The sequence below is a fragment of the Pinus tabuliformis genome, chromosome 8 (genome assembly GCF_031772625.1).
Source record: "Pinus tabuliformis cultivar Carrire ecotype Pingquan chromosome 8, CPIR1, whole genome shotgun sequence".
Taxonomy (NCBI): Eukaryota; Viridiplantae; Streptophyta; class Pinopsida; order Pinales; family Pinaceae; genus Pinus; species Pinus tabuliformis.
The window spans coordinates 1,514,947,309-1,514,963,870 of NC_142294.1; the positions used below are offsets into that span (position 1 = coordinate 1,514,947,309).

A 16,562-nucleotide genomic window follows, 5' to 3' on the forward strand; every position below is an offset into this window, starting at 1 on the left:
CTGCACATCTAGCCCTTGCGGACATGGGAAGGACAAGATTGTAGAGGAGGAATTTTCTTGGATCTGGGCGGATGTGATGTTCTGAATTTTTGGAGACCTTGGTAAATCTACTACCCAGTTCTCTGGAAAATTGAGTTTTTCCCTAAACTTCAATATACTCAACTTTCATTGGACTAACATTACAACATTTAAACAAATGCCCTTAAAAATCTCTCTTATTTTTGAATTTAAGCTTATGTGATCCATAATATTATACGAAAATAAATCTTTCGGCAAAAATCACAACATAGAACAAATCATCATCGCGTTTCGAACCAACCAGTATGGTTCATCTTGTCCGGAAAATGAACCACACTAATTGATTCAAAATGTGTCGACAATTTATTTTACTATATAATTTTTACCAAAAAATTTATTTTCATATAATCTTTCTTATATTATTTAAAATTCTTTTAATATAAAACATTTATTTTAAACATAAATATTATGTTTATATTAATAAACAAAACATTATTTTTTTCAAGGAATTTAGACTTCTGTGATCCATAACATTGTTTAGATAGTCTTCGGCAAAATCACATAACCAATCTTTTGTCGACGTGTTTTGAACCAGCCAGTGTGGTTCATCGTCAGGACAAGTTGAAGAACCAATCCGACTTAGCTGATTAAATAGAGTGTGCAGAGATTCCAACGGCTATATTGCTAACGGCAAAGTTAGGAATAACCGAGGAATCTCTGCAACGTTTAAGAAACACCAGATCAGATTTCAACTTAGTAACCTGCATGCGTGACCGCTCGAATTGATGAACCTTCTTAGCAGCGGCTTCTCCGTGCAGGGAAATTATCAAGGAAGTGTGCAGAGATTCCTTGATAATTTCCCTGCACGGAGAAGCCGCTGCTAAGAAGGTTCATCAATTCGAGCGGTTACGCATGCAAGTTACTAAGTTGAAATCTGATCTGGTGTTTCTTAAACGTTGCAGAGATTCCTCGGTTATTCCTAACTTTGCCGTTAGCAATATAGCCGTTGGAATCTCTGCACACTCTATTTAATCAGCTAAGCCGGATTGGTTCTTCAACTTGTCCTGACGATGAACCACACTGACTGGTTCGAAACGCGTCGACAAAAGATTGGTTATGTGATTTTGCCGAAGACTATCTAAACATTATCTTTTTTGATATTGAAGGAATACATCTAGCTTTTTAAAATATCATATCTATTTTAAATTAATAATAATGCTAATTATGCATAATCAATAGTGTACGGTATACCCTAACCTTGCTTGTGCTTTAGTAATACTACTAATAACATTGTTAATTTTGACCAACGGAGTTATGACAAATTTTGAAAACCGAATCATGATAAGTTTCCCACTCTTGAAAAAACCAAAACAAAACCGTACCCACGAAGTGAGAGAATCGACCCTCAAAGTAAACTTGCATCTCATAACCCATCTTCCCTCGATTTAAATGTCAAGTTTTAAACCCTATATTCAATCATTTCAGGATTTCGATGATGGAAAACAAAACCATCCATGCTAACATTCGGAGAGGCCAGGGTCATAACTGGAATCAGGGCTCTTGCTATCCTTTCTGATGTTGCTGTCTGGGGCCATTTTCTCCCTCTTTCAGTATTTCTATAATTAGTACTGTACATCTAGCCCTTGCGGACACGTCGTTAGGTCGAGTTGCTTGCTGTTTCCTGCAACAAAACAACAATAGTAGCAGAAGCTCGAAGTTGAGCGCTTTCAGTTTTATATCCCATAAACCTTAAACCCCAGCCTTCGCGCTTTATACAATTATAAAGTTATGGCTTATGAGCATGAAGTCCAAGTTCAAATTGGTTTTCCATCTTTCAATATCACAGAAGGAAATTGGGAGGAAGGCACGATATTGTTCTGCTGTTGCAGCCCATTCAATGCCGCACTACCAACAAAGTGAAGAAAATACTAACGATGACAATGAAGACGATGAAGCGAAGGGTCTAGGCTTGATTATTCTGGAGGCATTTTGGCATATAAATCCCCTTCTCAGTCCTCAAACGGTTTCCAGGTTAACCCCTCACCATGTACTGTTTCTTTTGCAGAAGTCAAACACAGACCCACTAGCAGCTCTTCGTTTTTTCAATCACATAAAACATCAAGGATTCTGTCATACTCTCCAAACATATGTAACACTCATTCGCATTTTAGCTCAGTCAGGGATGGACAGGAAGGCCTATTATATGGTCAGGGAACTAGTCGGCTCCCAAAAGGTTTTGAATTTTAGACCCAAGGAAGCTTTTGAAGCATTAATGGACAAAGAGAGTAATACCCATTTATTGGAAGTGCTCCTTAAGGCTTATGCAAAGTGTGGCATGCTGAGAGATGCCCTTCAGATATTTTGTATGATGAAGGAACATAAGCTTGTGCCTTCTGTTCTGTGCTGTAACTTCTTTCTCAAATGTTTAATTGACAATAATGAAATGAAGATGGCGTCCATTGTTAATACTGAAATGGGGCGGATGGGTGTTTCTCCTAATGTATATACATATACCATATTAATTAATGCCTGCTGTAAACAAGGCGGATTGCAGAAGGCAAATGACTATATACGAGAAATGGAAGGGTGTGGAATCGTTCCAGATGTTGTTACCTATACTGTACTTATCCATGGATATTGTATGGCAGGCAATACAGAAGCAGGCCTTAAGCTTCTCAAGGATATGGAACAGAAAGGCCTCTCCTTCAATGCTTATGGTTACAATGCGCTTATCCATGGATTTTGCTGTGAAGGTGACTTAACTGAGGCGAGAAGGATTTTTGAGGACATGGGTAGGAAAGGTTTAGTCCACGATGTTTGTAGTTATAGCAGTCTTATTGATGGGTACTGCAAGAATGGTGATCTTACAAATGCGTTTATTCTGCTCGATGAAATGTTATCGAGGAATATAAAGCCGACCAATTTTACCTGTAGCTCACTGCTCGATGGTTTGTGTAAAGCTGGGAAAGTGGATGATGCTCGCAAGCTTTTCAAGGAGTTGAAAGATTCGGGGCTTAAGTTTGACCGGGTTATGTACAATATTATGATTGATTCCCATTGTAAAGAAGGCAACATGCAGGGAGCCTTAAATTTGTTAAATGAGATGGTGGAAACAAATGTCTTTCCAGACATGGTCAATTATACGACCTTAATTGTTGGGTATTGTAAAAAAGGCAACTTGCAACAGGCGTTTCAGCTTTATGCCAATGTGGTTGGTGGATGCATTGTTCCTGATATTGTTACTTACAATGCACTTATTAGTGGACTTTGTAATGAAGGCCATATGCAGGAAGCTTTTCAACTTTTAGATGAAATGATGGAACAAGGTATTTTTTCTAATGCATTTACTTGCAAGGCAATAATTTATGGGCTTTGTAAAATTCGGAAAGTGCAGGAGGCTGAAAGATTCCTCAAAGCAATGTTAAAGAGAGGCCTTATTCCTGGGATCGATGTTTTCAATACTTTGATTGCAAGACAATGCAAAGAGGGGAATATTAGAGAGGCATTCGAGATGTATTCTAGAATGTCAAGACAGGGGCTTGTCCCCGATACTGTAGCATTCACTAGTTTGATGGACGGGCTTTGCAAGATAGGTAATGTTCATGAAGCTTTAAAACTCTTTGATGCTATGGTGGAAAAGGGGATTATGCCTGATGTGGTTACTTATAGCACTCTTATTGCTGCATTTCACAGAACAGGAAATAATAAGAACGCTTTGGCTCTTTATGTCAATATGGTGGAGAGAGGTCTTTTGCCTGATGTCATAACTTATACCATCTTAATGAACTTTTACTGCAAGACGAGTCATTTACAGTATGCCCTTGGTTTACTACGTGAAATGGGTGAAAGAGGAATATTGCTGGATGTCGTCTCTTATACTACTCTAATTGATGGATATTGCAAAGCAAGCTGTTTGCATGATGCTCTCAAACTGTTCAATGAAATGGTAGAAAAAGGAATCACGCCTGATGTTGTCACTTATACAGTTTTAATTTCTGCACATTGCAATATTGGCAACATGAAAACAGCTGTAATGTTACATCATGAAATGGGCGAGAAAGGGATAGCACTTGATTCTGTTATTTACTCAACATTATTAAATCATGGATTCTTCAAGACATGCAAGTTGTATGAAGTGAGTAAGCTGTGCCGGGAAATGGAAAACTGGAGTTTGGTATAACATATGAAAGCGGGGACCATGATAGGCTCTGTCCTTGGATTGGTAAACATTTCTTTTTCGGTATATATTGTTAGGTGAATTTTTGCTTCCATATAATCTATTTGTTTAATGTGGAAATAAAAGTAAAAGAAATGAGAGTGCCTGTTTGACCTGAGTCAATAGATCTGCCAGAATTCAGGCTATAAGTCAGATTTTAGGTTATGTTTAATGTAAGTTGAATAATATTGTAAGTTGTCAAACTTGAAATTGTTCAGTTAACCCTTTGACTTTGATCCATGGATCCCGAACCCTAAGAGGCAGCATAAAGTAGAATTAAACCTGAGGCTTGTAGTCTTCACATAACCCTCATGCCCACCTAAAGCAATGGATGTGGAGAAATGAACATAAACAAGAAAAGGATTGCAGATGCACAAAGATGATATACACCCAAAGGAGAGCAGAACTTGAACATATTGCGAGGATAATTTGACAGAGACAAACAATAATGAAATCAATGGCACAGATTCATCTTTTAGAGAAACCAAAAACACCGAAAAAAGCAAATGATGATTTTCTAAAACTTCCCAACCCTCGGTGACTGATGTCCTTATGATCCCATTTAAATAGATAACTTGATGAATCTAATTTAAGATAGCAATTAATTTCAGATGGTAGCATCAATCACACAATAGCTGAAAACGTAAATTGTAAAAGCATAAAACAGTTTCACACATACACAGGTAATTTCTCCTTCAAAATCAGCTTTTGATTCCTTAATCAAAGCTTACAAGGAAACCTCCAGAAGCTGTTAAAACAGTGGTTGCGTGGTTATCAAACTGAGCCATATGACATACAGAGAAAGTATGGCCTGCACATAAAAGACAGACAACAGTTGTATGGATTTGCTATATGGCTGTCTTTTCAATCTTCTGAAACCCGCAGGTCAATCCTCTTCTTGCATTGTGCTGCTCTCTCTTCTTCTGACACTTAACCTTCTCAATTGATCAACTGTAAACAACACCTCTCTATCTTGTTTTATCTATGCTTTTTTGAAACTTTAATCTACCACAACCCTAACTTTCCAAACCCTAATCTGATTTTGAGATGTATGGTTGAGATTAAATCTGTTCTAAGTCATTAATGCATTAAATGCACTTTGTTACACTCAATTGTAAAACATAAGATACTTCATTTTATCCTAAGCGAATTAAAAAATAGAATTAGTGATAACTTTTCAGAAGTGGTCACTAATAAGTGATAACTTTTCAGAAGTGGTCACTAATAAAAGGTCTTGAACCACTTTCTACATGGTCATGTTAAAACCTGTGCAAAAAGTTTCTCCTGCTCAAGCTACATTTCCTATCACCCCCTTAACGAGGAAGGAAATTTTGTACCAATCCAAGTCTGCCTCTGAATGCTTCAAACTTCCCTTTCAGGAAGGGCTTGGTTATTAAATCATTGACTTATCTATGGCAATATACCGGGGCTTCACTGCTTCCTTCTAAATCCTGTCTTGTATGAAGTGATAACTCATCTCCATGTTCTTGGACTTGTCATGAAATATTGTATTCTTAGAGTTTGATGCAACTCTGATTATCATAGTAAATGACCGTGGGGATCAAACTCTTGATTAGAAAATCTTGCGAGTAACTTGCGAAGCTAGATGGCTTCACAACTAGTAGTATTGGCTGGTAGTATTTTGCCTGTGCCAAGTTAAGTGCCAGAGAAGTTTGCTTCCTATTGAACTAGGATATCATTTTTGAACCCAAGTTAAAGTAGTACCATGAGGTGCCTTTCCTATCTGTTATCTTGCAAGTAATTTGCGAAGCTAGATGCCTTCACAACTACTAGTATTGGCTGGTAGTATTTTGCCTCTGCTAAGTTCAGTGCCAGAGAAGTTTGCTTCCTATCGAACTAGGATATCATTTTTGAACCCAAGTTAAAGTAGTACCATGAGGTTTTCTTCCTATCTGTTGCACTAGCCGCTCAATCTAAGTCTATATACCCTTGTAACTTCACTTTACCATCTCCAGGATATCTTAGACCATACTCCACTGTGCCCCTCAATTACTTGAGTGCCTGTTTTGCTACTACCCAATGCCCTTGTTCCTTGACTCCACCATGAATTGATTTAAGTTGTTTACTAGTAAAACATATATCTGGATTCTGGTCTAGTGTCGGTTTCTTGTATGACATGTCATCTACCAACTTTGATTATGAAGATGTCACCTTCAAATTAGTAATTATGGGTGTGGCCATAGGTTTGTAGTCCTCAATCCGAAACCTCTTTCAGATCTCAACTGCATACTTATCCTGCCCAAGGAAAATCTCCCTTGGTTTTTGCCAAACTTCCAATCCTAAGAAGTAATGCATCGTGCAAGTGTCCATCTCAAACTTAGCTGCCATATCTAGTTTGCACCCTGCAATGAGCTTCTCTAAACCTATAAGAAATAAGTCATCTACATACAACACCAAAAGAAGCAGATCAATCCTAACAAGATATAATATAAATTAGGATCTTCTTCACCTTTAGTGTAAGCTCGTATTCTTCAAATATCCATCTATATTCCACTGCTATGCTCTTGGTGCCTGCTTGAGTCGATACAAAGCCTTCTTAAGCCCGCAAACATGGGACTCCTTCCCATTTACCCAAAGCGTTGAGGCTGCTCTATGTACACTTCTTTTTCAATGATCCCATTAAGAAAGCCGTATTTATATCCATTTGATGTATCCTCCATTCCATAAATGAAACTAAGGACATAATTGCTAGATGGAAGTGTACAAAGCAAATGTCTCGTCATATTCCACTCCCTCATATCGGGAGAACCCTTTTGCCACAAACCTCACATTGAAATTCTCAATGGTGCCATTTGCCGCATGTTTAATCTTGTAGAGCCACTTGGAACTCACAATTGATTTCTCCTTTGGTCTTGGCACTATGTCCCACACATCATTCTTGATGATGGAGATGTAGTCCTCAACCATGGCATCTTGTCAAACTTGTTCGTTTACTACCTCTTGAAAGCTGGAAGGCTTTGAATGTATGTGTATGCTCATTAATGTCAAGTAGTTTGGAAACTTTGTCAGAGGGCTGCTCTCTCTAAATGTGCTCCTAAGAGTCTCATCATACTCATGAGCATCCTCAATGTCTGAGCGAACCATTGAGGTGTCTTCATAGAATCAGAATGGACCATTATATCCTCTTCACCTGAAGGTTGCTATACGGCTTTGGAAGTCATCCGTGACCCTCTCTTAACCTTTAAAGATTCTTGCCCCCTCATCCTCTATCATTGGAATAGGCTTACAAGACTTTATGGGTGCAAAATCTTCCTAAAACTTTACATCCTTGCTCACTACTATCTTCCATTGCTTTGGAATATAGACCCTGTAGGCCTTAGAAGTTTGATTGTAAACCAAAAAATAAGCCCTCTCTTCTAGAGAGCTCCAACTTGGTCATCCTCTCTATTGGTACACTGATATAAACTAAACAACCAAAGATGGAGAAATGACTCACCTCTAGCTTCACACCATGAATTCCTCATTTGATGCCTTGTTCTTCAAGATCTTGTGAGGCCATTAGTTGTGGATTTAGATTGCTATGTTACATGCCTTCATCAAAAGAAGCATTGGCAAGTCTTGGTAATGAATCATGGCCACAATATCCCTTATGATGGATTGATTTTTTTGCTTTGCAACCCCACTCTATTGTGGGTTGCATAGAGTAGTTAGATCCCTCTTGATTTTTGCCTCCTTGCAAAAGCCCTTAAACTCCTAGGAGGTATATTCACCCCCATTGTTTGATTTTAAGACTTTGATCTTCTTCCTTGTTTGGTTCTCAACTTATGTTTTGGACTTTTGAAACTTGCTAAAACCTCATCCTTGGTCTTCAAGAAGTAGATCCATGTCTTGTGAGAGAAGTCATCAATGAAGGAAGCATAACAAACACTTCCTAAAATTGATGCTATTGCCATTGGCCCACATATAGTTTAATGTAATACATTTAGAATCTCCTTAGAACTTGAGAAAACAACCTTGACATACTTTCCAAGTGTGTACCCTTTGCATGTACCCTATTGCTCATTGTTGTACCGTGGAAGACCTATGAATATCTTCCTCAGAATAGGCAATGCATTGTGATGCAAGTGCCCCATCCTCTTGTGCCACAACTCTTGCGAGCTACAATTGTTATGAACTAGGGCTCAAATTAGTTCACTATGCAACCTCTAAAAGCTACCTTCTCTAACGCCTATTACCTAAGTTGTATCTAGGCTAGATTCCTTTTGTTTGATGAGGGCTTGTTGGTTCTTGAACTCCACGACATCACCCTTATCCTCCATAACCAAACCTCATAGCAAATTCTTCTTGAGACCTAGAACAAACAAAGCATCATCAAAATCTAAAGAGTTACTTGATTGGAGTTTAAAAGGAATGGTACTTGTTACCCACCAACCCGTTGTCACCCCCAGGGGCTATTTTTCCTCATTTTGATCCACCTTGCCAAATACTTGTTAGAAAATCAGAAAGGCAGAAATATTTTCTTATTCTTGATAATTACTTGTGATGTTCTCGATTTGTTATTACGATTCTTTATATCTTATTTCTTTTAGTTCATCAAGCAATTACCAAAGCGAAAGCACATAAAACAATGAACACCAGATGTAGGCACTATGATAGGGCAAAACCCAGTCAAAATTCTCTTCCTTTCAATAGTATTCTTTGAGACTCTCCACCCTAGACAAAAACCTTCCCTCCACACCAAGTCAGCCTCCCAAACCTTCAACCTCTCTTCTAGCAACTTCGACTATGTAGCAACTTTCGGCATCAACAAAACTTGGAAGACTTCGATCTCCCAATCTAGGGCACGAAACAGAGAGAGAGGCACCAAAATTTCGTTTTTCTTCTTCTCCTTAGACTCCACCCAACTCACACTTCCTTTGGCTTCCCGGCTTCATACTTCGCACTTCCTTCGGCTTCAAGAGATATCGAACTTCTTGTGAGAGAGTGTGCTCCAAATGAATTCGACTTGCTTGTATTTATAGGCTCCATGTGAGGTCAAATTACTGTCCTTAGGCCAACTTGATGTGGAGGATACATAAATTACATTTTACTTAATACATAACCTTTTTACATGATTCAAAAACCCAAGAAGGGTCTCTTTAAAAGTACAATGACTCTATTGACTCAGAATAAATCCTAGAAGTCCTGAATGGGGACTTTGACCTAAAACATGGTGACCCAAGCATGAAACTGTTAATTTTAGGTATGTTCTATGCGAGAGAAATTTATTTCAATTTTTCACAGTTAGCTCAATATCTTTTCCAGATTAGCAATCGCATCAGCATTAAAGTAAATTGCAGATAGAACATAAATATAATCGCAGAAGACAAGCCAAGACAAGAGGACACAAGATGTGGCGCTAGCCAGGGACAAACCCCAATGTGGGGAAACTCTTGATCAATTCTTCTTATATGTCTTCAATAGTTCAACAGAGAGACAAGTAGAGAGGAAGAGATCCCAAGTGTGTGTCCAAATGACATTCAAGGCACCTCTATTTATACTAAACGTTGAGCACATGTGGGGTTCATTTGGTTACTGGCCGACCTTGACGAATTGTCCCATAACACAAATAAATTCATATCTCCTTGAATACTTATCGGAATCAGATGATATTTAGATCAATCCTACACCTCTCGATGAGAGGGATCCAAGAAAAATATCAGCTGCCATTAATAAGATGACCCACACAGAGTTTGGCCCTGGTTGCCAATTTTAACAGAAACCAATGCTTGAATAAGTCACAATGATAATAATAAAATTATTTTCTTTATTCTTTTGACAAGTACATTACAAGAGGACTCAAATACATTAAATGAAGACCGAACCTAGTTATGTTTTCCAACAATACTAGCCCTATTTCGATCTTCAAACAGCTACTCTTAGTTGCCTCTCATCCACACTCTGCTCAATGATTTCTTTCATCTAGCTAGTTCACCTGATGAAGGTGGGTTTTACCCACCAAAATGGGTAACCCCCTAGAAGAAATTTTTTCTCCTATTTTGGACAACCAATTAACCAACAACCCTACTCCTCCACCATCTACACCAGTCACTACACCTCTTACCATCCGACATTCCTCTTGTATGAACGCGGGCTACCACTCAACAAGAACTTTGATTATTTTGCAATCAGGTGCTATTACTTAATGTTTTGGGCATTTAGTGTGGATAAAAGGGTGATTTGGATGATTGACCGATCTTGAATGTAAATCTGTTCTCTCACCTTACCAAGGGGGTTGATTTTAGGCCCTAGTTCACTAGGACTTCCCTTAAGGCCTTGCGGTTACAGGTTGGGCACTACTTAGAAAACCCAGATTGAAATAGCGTGTTCATTCTCCCTTACACCATATTTAACACTTTCCTTGTCACATTACAAGCCCTTGATATCATCTCCATTCTTCGGGTCTAACTTGTCATTGGTTCATTGAGATTTGCACTCTTATCCATATCCTTGAGTTGGGCTGTAAAACATTACCTTTGAGGTTGATGCAGCTAAAAGAATGGAAAAGCATAATACGGCCACAATGAAATAAAAGAAAATCAAAATGCAAAAGATGACTTGGACATAACTTAGCGCATGGGCAAAAACCTAACATGAATTCTACCCTCCTCATTAGCCATCACTCGGTTCTAGAACGCTTGATGCTCCATTTTATTTAAAGGAACCCTTGCATATCCCAACTCTGATGGGCGATAAACTGCCTCATCTTAAAGGGTCAAATAAATGCTATACCATAAAGAGAAAGCTTTGATCCTTGAGCTACGCACCAAATTGCAAAGCATTATCAAAATGAAGTAACAAACGCATCATAGGGGTGTAGAAATCACACCGAATAGGGTAACTCATGCATCCATAATTGCTCCCTCCATTACATCTATAAACTCGGGATATGAACTCCCATTAGTTGGTCCCCTGACCATGACACTTGGCCATGAAGTCTTTCCCCTCCATTGCCACTTACTTACATCAACACCTATTGATTGAAGGCTAACTTGCACAAAATGCGAAACGTTTCAGAGTTTTTGAAACAGGTATGTTTAGAAAATTCACCTCTCAGAATTGGAAATATCGGCCTAAACATCATATATATATAATTATAAATAAGAGAATAACACATTATCTTGCAAGAAAAAAGGGAATAAGGCTGATAGATGACACTTTAAAAGGAAAACCAAGTGTATATTAACTCTCATAGATGATTACATGATGGCCGAGTTTCGTTTGAGTTTCAGAGTTTTCGGGTACGGGTATGACTCGAAATGTTGGTTTCCTAAAGTTTTGTGCAACATAGACTGAAGGATTAGCCTTGGAAATACCACCTTCCCCTGGGGGTTGGAAGCACCTAATAGAGTTGACTACTTAGCCACCCCTATAAAGGTAGGGAACACCTTTATGGGACTTGGTCTAGTTAGATATTTGAAGGTGATCCAAGTTTGAAGTATTAATATGCCCTTAACACTTAAGTACGACCCACTTAGATGCATCTATGATCTTAGTCTTTAATGAGTGGTTGCTTTTACTTGAGTTTAAGTTGGTTTTTCCAAGTGGTCTAGAGTAGCATAGGCCTTGAAGGGACCCCATTCCACATGATGCTCAGGCCATACACTACGTTCCAAAGAGCATGATGACTTGGCAGATGCAGTGTTGCCCACTCTTGGTAGAGCGTCAAACCTTTTGATGATTGGAGCAGTTGAGATACATCCCAGAGTACCCTGAGGAGCCAGAACGCTAGGCTTCTCTTGCCTAGCACGAAGGATTCTTGATGATGTACTAGTGGACCTAGCATGCCCCTAGTCTAGCCTTGACACTACTTGATAGGCATGCCATGGTCCAGGGTCTAGATGAGGATGGTCATCCTTAGGATGATTGAGGAGGGCTTGTTGCACTTGATGGAGCTCTAATGCTGGAAAGAGGAGGCACCACATTGTTCATATGACACCCATGGAGATGACGTGTGGCATCCACAACCATAGTTTTAAAAACCGACCGACTTGAACAGAAAGCTGGTCGGTTAATTGGGCGACTGGGTCAAACTGGCCAAAAAACCCAGTTGAAGGGTCCATTTCGCCCAAATTTCACAAAAATCGGACCAAACCGGCTAGTTCCATCATAAATTGACCGGTTTATTGCCACGACAGCTATAGACCCCACAAAATGCAGTTTTGTGAGTTTTAAAGTTGTTTTTAGGGAAATTTGGGGTTGTTTTCCTACAAAAATAGTCCCTCCAAGAAAAACATGCCTACCCTCTCATTTGCCGGACACATCTCAACCCTAGCAATGTTGGCAATTAATGGTAATGTTAAATTCTTAAAGTAAAAAGATGAAAATGAAAAATAAAGGAATTGTCACTTTCATCCTTTTACTTAAATTTTTAACATTACCATGAAATGACTCAGGGTGTTTGAGAGTGGTTTCAACCTCATTGGATTTCATATGGAGAAACTAGAATTTTAGATTTCATTCAAAATTCAGAAGACTTAATGGTTTTCAGTATTTCATGGTTTGGGGGTTTGCAATGTTTCCATTTGATTCTATGATGCGTGAGGGTATGAGATTGGCATTTGATCAAGAGCATGAAGCCCTTTAAGAACCTTGATGTTGGTGGCATTGATTGTTGAACTTTGTTGATGTTGGTGGTATTGATTGTTGAACTCCTCTACCACGGCCTTAACAAGAATGTACCCTTCACTCAAAAAAACCACTAGTTAGTCATGCTTATCTTTTTCTACCACATTATAAGGTTGAGGAGATGAACCCTTCACTCAACAAGGCGGATTGCAGAAGGCAAATGACTATATACGAGAAATGGAAGGGTGTGGAATCATTCCAGATGTTGTTACCTATACTGTACTTATCCATGGATATTGTATGGCAGGCAATACAGAAGCAGGCCTGAAGCTTCGCAAGGATATGGAACAGAAAGGCCTCTCCTTCAATGCTTATGGTTACGATGTGCTTATCCCTGGATTTTGCTGTGAAGGTGACTTAACTGAGGCGAGAAGGATTTTTGAGGACATGGGTAGGAAAGGTTTAGTCCACGATGTTTGTAGTTATAGCAGTCTTATTGATGGGTACTGCAAGAATGGTGATCTTACAAATGCGTTTATTCTGCTCAATGAAATGTTATCGAGGAATATAAAGCCGACCAATTTTACCTGTAGCTCACTGCTTGATGGTTTGTGTAAAGCTGGGAAAGTGGATGATGCTCGCAAGCTTTTCAAGGAGTTGAAAGATTCGGGGCTTAAGTTTGACCGGGTTATGTACAATATTATGATTGATTCTCATTGTAAAGAAGGCAACATGCAGGGAGCCTTAAATTTGTTAAATGAGATGGTGGAAACAAATGTCTTTCCAGACATGGTCAATTATACGAGCTTAATTATTGGGTATTGTAAAAAAGGCAACTTGCAACAGGCGTTTCAGCTTTATGCCAATGTGGTTGGCGGATGCATTGTTCCTGATATTGTTACTTACAATGCACTTATTAGTGGACTTTGTAATGAAGGCCATATGCAGGAAGCTTTTCAACTTTTAGATGAAATGATGGAACAAGGTATTGTTCCTATGCATTTATTTGCAAGGCAATAATTTATGGACTTTGTAAAATTCGGGAAGTGCAGGAGGCTGAAAGATTCCTCAAAGTAATGTTAAAGAGAGGCCTTGTTCCTGGGATCGATGCTTTCAATACTTTGATTGCAAGACAATGCAAACAGGGAAATATTAGAGAGGCTTTCGAGATGTATTCTAGAATGTCAAGACAGGGGCTTGTCCCCGATACTGTAGCATTCACTAGTTTGATGGACGGGCTTTGCAAGATAGGTAATATTCATGAAGCTTTAAAACTCTTTTATGCTATGGTGGAAAAGGGGATTATGCCTGATGTGGTTACTTATAGCACTCTTACTGCTGCATTTCACAGAACAGGAAATAATAAGAACGCTTTAGCTCTTTATGTCAATATGGTGGAGAGACGTCTTTTGCCTGATGTCATAACTTATACCATCTTAATGAACTTTTACTGCAAGACGAGTCATTTACAGTATGCCCTTATTTTACTACGTGAAATGGGTGAAAGAGGAATATTGCTGGATGTCGTCTCTTATACTACTCTAATTGATGGATATTGCAAAGCAAGCTGTTTGCATGATGCTCTCAAACTGTTCAATGAAATGGTAGAAAAAGGAATCACGCCTGATGTTGTCACTTATACAGTTTTAATTTCTGCACATTGCAATATTGGCAACATGAAAACAGCTGTAATGTTACATCATGAAATGGTCGAGAAAGGGATAGCACTTGATTCTGTTATTTACTCAACATTATTAAATCATGGATTCTTCAAGACATGCAAGTTGTATGAAGTGAGTAAGCTGTGCCGGAAAATGGAAAACTGGAGTTTGGTATAACATATGAAAGCGGGAGCATGATAGGCTTTGTCCTTGGAATGGTAAACATTTCTTTTTCCGTATATATTGTTAGGTGAATTTTTGCTTCCATATAATCTATTTGTTTAATGTGGAAATAAAAGTAAAAGAAATGAGAGTGCCTGTTTGACCTGAGTCAATAGATCTGCCAGAATTCAGGCTATAAGTCAGATTTTAGGTTATGTTTAATGTAAGTTGAATAATATTGTAAGTTGTCAAACTTGAAATTGTTCAGTTAACCCTTTGACTTTGATCCATGAATCCCGAACCCTAAGAGGCAGATTAAAGTAGAATTAAACCTGAGGCTTGTAGTCTTCACATAACCCTCATGCCCACCTAAAGCAATGGATGCGGAGAAATGAACATAAACAAGAAAAGGATTGCAGATGCACAAAGATGATATACACTCAAAGGAGAGCAGAACTTGAACATATTGCAAGGATAATTTGACAGAGACAAACAATAATGAAATCAATGGCACAGATTCATCTTTTAGAGAAACCAAAAACACCGAAAAAAGCAAATGATGATTTTCTAAAACTTCCCAACCCTCGGTGACTGCTGTCCTTATGATCCCAATTAAATAGATGACTTGATGAATTTAATTTAAGATAGCAATTAATTTCAGATGGTAGCATCAATCACACAATAGCTGAAAACGTAAATTGTAAAAGCATAAAACAGTTTCACACATACACAGGTAATTTCTCCTTCAAAATCAGCTTTTGATTCCTTAATCAAAGCTTACAAGGAAACCTCCAGAAGCTGTTAAAACAGTAGTTGCGTGGTTATCAAACTGAGCCATATGACATACAGAGAAAGTATGGCCTGCGCATAAAAGACAGACAACAGTTGTATGGATTTGCTATATGGCTGTCTTTTCAATCTTCTGAAACCTGCAGGTCAATCCTCTTCTTGCATTGTGCTGCTCTCTCTTCTTCTGACACTTAACCTTCTCAATTGATCAACTGTAAACAACACCTCTCTATCTTGTTTTATCTTATGCTTTTTTGAAACTTTAATATACCACAACCCTAACCTTCCAAACCCTATTCTGATTTTGAGATGTACGGTTGAGATTAAATCTATTCTAAGTCATTAATGCATTAAATGCACTTTGTTAGACTCAATTGAAAAACATAAGATATTTCATTTTATCCTAAGTGAATTAAAAAATAGAATTAGTGATAACGTTTCAGAAGTGGTCACTAATAAGTGATAACTTTTCAGAAGTGGTCACTAATAAAAGGTCTTGAACCACTTTCTACATGGTCATGTTAAAACCTGTGCAAAAAGTTTCTCCTGCTCAAGCTACATTTCCTATCACCCCCTTAACGAGGAAGGAAATTTTGTACCAATCCAAGTCTGCCTCTGAATGCTTCAAACTTCCCTTTCAGGAAGGACTTGGTTATAAAATCAATGACTTATCTATGGTAATATACCGGGGCTTCACTCCTTCCTTCTAAATCCTGTCTTGTATGAAGTGATAACTCATCTCCATGTTCTTGGACTTGTCATGAAATATTGTATTCTTAGAGTTTGATGCAACTCTGGTTATCATAGTAAATGACTGTGGGGATCAAACTCTTGATTAGACAATCTTGCAAGTAACTTGCTAAGCTAGATGGCTTCACAACTAGTAGTATTGGCTGGTAGTATTTTGCTTGTGCTAAGCTAAGTGCCAGAGAAGTTTGCTTCCTATTGAACTAGGATATCATTTTTGAACCCAAGTTAAAGTAGTACCATGAGGTGCTCTTCATATTTGTTGCACTATCCGCTCAATCTAAGTCTATATACCCTTGTAACTTCACTTTACCATCTCCAGGATATCTTAGACCATACTCCACTGTGCCCCTCAATTACTTGAGTGCATGTTTTTCTACTACCCAATGCCCTTGTTCCTT

General features: G+C 38.4%; 1 protein-coding gene across 1 annotated transcript; it reads left to right on the forward strand.

The window, feature by feature from the left end:
• The first annotated feature begins 1,416 nt into the window (after positions 1-1,416).
• Positions 1,417-14,646, forward strand: LOC149241646 (uncharacterized). The gene is made up of 3 exons (XM_089370607.1): positions 1,417-4,187; positions 13,110-13,787; positions 13,829-14,646. The coding sequence occupies exons 1-3, from the start codon at positions 1,814-1,816 to the stop codon at positions 14,638-14,640; spliced, it is 3,864 nt and encodes a 1,287-aa protein (XP_089226733.1). The 5' UTR covers positions 1,417-1,813; the 3' UTR covers positions 14,641-14,646.
• The last annotated feature ends 1,916 nt before the right edge of the window (positions 14,647-16,562 follow it).

Excerpts from the sequence above, each read along its gene's own strand:
- LOC149241646 (XM_089370607.1), top strand. The coding sequence starts at position 1,814 with ATGAGCATGAAGTCCAAGTTCAAATTGGTTTTCCATCTTTCAATATCA. Across the intron at positions 4,188-13,109 it reads CCGGGAAATGGAAAACTGGA|GCAATACAGAAGCAGGCCTG; the intron begins GTTTGGTATAAC and ends ATTGTATGGCAG. Across the intron at positions 13,788-13,828 it reads AGATGAAATGATGGAACAAG|GACTTTGTAAAATTCGGGAA; the intron begins GTATTGTTCCTA and ends CAATAATTTATG.